The sequence below is a fragment of the Hibiscus syriacus genome, unplaced genomic scaffold, assembly GCF_006381635.1.
Source record: "Hibiscus syriacus cultivar Baekdansim isolate YM2019G1 unplaced genomic scaffold, ASM638163v2 tig00008146_pilon, whole genome shotgun sequence".
NCBI lineage: Eukaryota > Viridiplantae > Streptophyta > Magnoliopsida > Malvales > Malvaceae > Hibiscus > Hibiscus syriacus.
Window position 1 is genome coordinate 558,404 of NW_024062154.1, and position 2,734 is coordinate 561,137.

General features: G+C 37.4%; 1 protein-coding gene across 1 annotated transcript; it reads right to left on the minus strand.

Annotated features, from left to right (window-relative positions):
* Positions 1 to 1,334: 1,334 nt before the first annotated feature.
* Positions 1,335 to 2,224, minus strand: LOC120202058 (probable carbohydrate esterase At4g34215). The gene is made up of 2 exons (XM_039202546.1): positions 1,606 to 2,224; positions 1,335 to 1,531 (listed from the first exon to the last, which is right to left on the minus strand). The coding sequence occupies exons 1-2, from the start codon at positions 2,185 to 2,187 to the stop codon at positions 1,343 to 1,345; spliced, it is 771 nt and encodes a 256-aa protein (XP_039058477.1). The 5' UTR covers positions 2,188 to 2,224; the 3' UTR covers positions 1,335 to 1,342.
* Positions 2,225 to 2,734: the final 510 nt, after the last annotated feature.

Here is a 2,734-nt window from a genome sequence, read left to right on the forward strand (position 1 = left end):
TTCCGATAGCGCTAAACCGAATTTGTTAAATATCTTTTAATGTATCCGGTAACGCCGTATATTAGCCATATATTAACCTTCCTTTCCTGAGACAATCCCCAACCACTAACAGCCTTCATCCTGGATTGGTTATTGAACCTATCAAAGTTGAGTTTAACAACACTGACCTATTAAAGTTGAGTTTAACAACACCGACCTATCAAAGTTGAGTTTAACAACACTGATGTTAGAGAGCGATTCCGACACCAATGTTAGGTGTACAACCCGAGTAGGGATGGGCATAGGACCCAAACCAGATAGATTCCGATCCGACCTAACTCGATTGGGTCGAGATTTTTTATATATAAAAAATCGGGTTCGGGTCGGGTTTTTTAAAGGTGATGTTCGGGTCGGGTTGAATTTCGGTTTAAGGTGATAAATATCCGACACAACCCAACCCAAAAAAAAATTTACTTTATATATTTAGGAATAATTACAATAATACCCCTTTATATATATATTTTCCAATTAAATTACTGTTTTTATTGAATAAAAAAATATTATTTTATTATTTCGGGTTGGGTTCAAATTTTATCTCAAAAAGTTGGGTCGGGTTAGGTTCGGGTGGAGAGTATATATTTTTCAGGTCGGGTGAAGGATGTAAAATTTTGGGGTCAGGTCGGGTTGGCCGAAACCTGACCCATGCCCATCCCTAGACCCGAGTCGCTCCGAATTAATTAGGAGGAAACCTTGAATACTGGGAGGGCAAAAAAGTAAATATAAAAAATAATATAAAAAATAATTTAAATTGGTTAATCAATTTAGTTGTTTTAAGAGGTAAGATGCATATTAAAGATGTTATGATTTAAATACTAATTAGTATTAACTAAAATTGTAGTAGAAAGTGCACGAATCAAATGACTTTAATGATTAAAGACATGATTATTATTCATGAAGTCATAGATTCAAGCATGTCCTCAGTATATGTATTTAAACGTTCATGATTAAATGATTAATAGTCTTTTAAACATATAATATGTGCCTTTGTTATCTCGAATAACTCCTCCAGCAGCTCCGTGATTCCTTGATTAACTGCCCCATTTGTGTTGGGTTTTAATACCCCGGTGCTGGGTGGTTGCCAGTTATGCTTTTTATTAGATTTTATAAGCTTTTTCATCCCTTATCAAATATAAAGCGATGAATTTTGGGTCAGTTATTTAATATAATTTTTGTTTCGTTTTGATTTTCAAATCAGAACAAATAGAAAAAAGAGTGGAAGAAATTTTCCATTTAAAGTCAAAACCACTTTTTATTCTTCTTCCTTCATTAATGAAGGATATTTGACATGTTTCTTCTTCAATTATTATTGCTGGAGAAAAGCGTGAGCCAACTTGAGACCAAGCTTGACCTCAGCTATGGTGGTAAGATGAAGATGGTCTACGTTGAGAGGCAATCCCTTGGCGTCCACACACTTCACATTTTCCATCTTTATCCCCATTTGACCATTTCTCACCGTCTCTACATATTTACCTTCTCCGGACGCAAGTGCCACCTGAAATTAACTTATAATTCACTTCAAAATTAAAACTAAACATAAAAAGTAAAACAATTGGAGATCATACAGACCACCATAAAAGGTAAAGATGGGAGGTTAAGATCAAAACGCAAGTCCTGTATCAGTTGTACCAAATTCCCTTGATATGCATCGGCATCCTCTTTAGTGACCGTATCACTCTCTCCTTGATACCACAATATAGCCTGAATGGCTCCACCTTCCTTCAATGACTCCATGCCACGCTTCACCAACTCATCATACAAAGGGCTTCCCTTTCCCCATCTGCTTATTGAAGTCCCACCAACGGCACATGGGACCAGACCCACCACCCCAATCCCCGAGCCATTTGTTCGAATGATCTCACTGGCGAATACCATCCCCGGTCCGACCCCGCAAACGTGTTCTACATCGATGTCTGCATGGAGGGGTTCTCGTGCTTCTTCCCAAGTAAGATTAGCGGTGAATCGAAGAACGGAAGGGCTCGGTTGACACTCTGGTGGGACGTTTCCGTCCCATTTTCCATGGCTGACGCCGCCCCTGCCAGCCATGTTACTCTGTCCTGCTAAGATGAATATGTTCTTTGCAGCGTTATCTCCCACAACTGAAATTAAATTCGCAACAAATATAGAGACGCATTCTATAAACTTGAACATGTTCTATCAACAGCAGAACCAATCCAAGTTAACACCGTTCTAGCTTGAGTGGAGGTTCTGAATAAGCTCAACATTGGTTTGTTCTTTATAGGAGTAATAATTTCAATATATTACTATATTCCCTCCCCTCCCCTTTAGATTGAATTAAGATTAGATTTAGAATGTGAAAAGAAAAAACTAATTTGAGTCCACATGCATCTTAGCTCATGTATTTGAACTATTACTAGTTGATGGTCTTAGTAGTTTTGGCGTTCTTAAGCTTTGAATTTATTTGGAGTAATTTGCGGAACACATCAAACATGTGGGCCAATAGCAAATTGTAGACATAACAATCACCAAATATTAGTTTTTAACAATTATACTGTCCATAAATCGATAAGCTTTCAGACTTAGATTCAAACAGAGATATAAATCCCTTTTTGTTTTTTATCAGCCAAATATGTAGAGCGTATCCCTGGGGAAATGGCTGAAATAATGTTAGTGGGAAAACAATTCCCAATATAAGTAACATCCGGAACTATTTCCCCATCTGAGGTGAAATTTACAC

Excerpts from the sequence above, each read along its gene's own strand:
- LOC120202058 (XM_039202546.1), bottom strand. The coding sequence starts at position 2,187 with ATGTTCAAGTTTATAGAATGCGTCTCTATATTTGTTGCGAATTTAATT. Across the intron at positions 1,532-1,605 it reads CATCTTTACCTTTTATGGTG|GTGGCACTTGCGTCCGGAGA; the intron begins GTCTGTATGATC and ends AGTTAATTTCAG.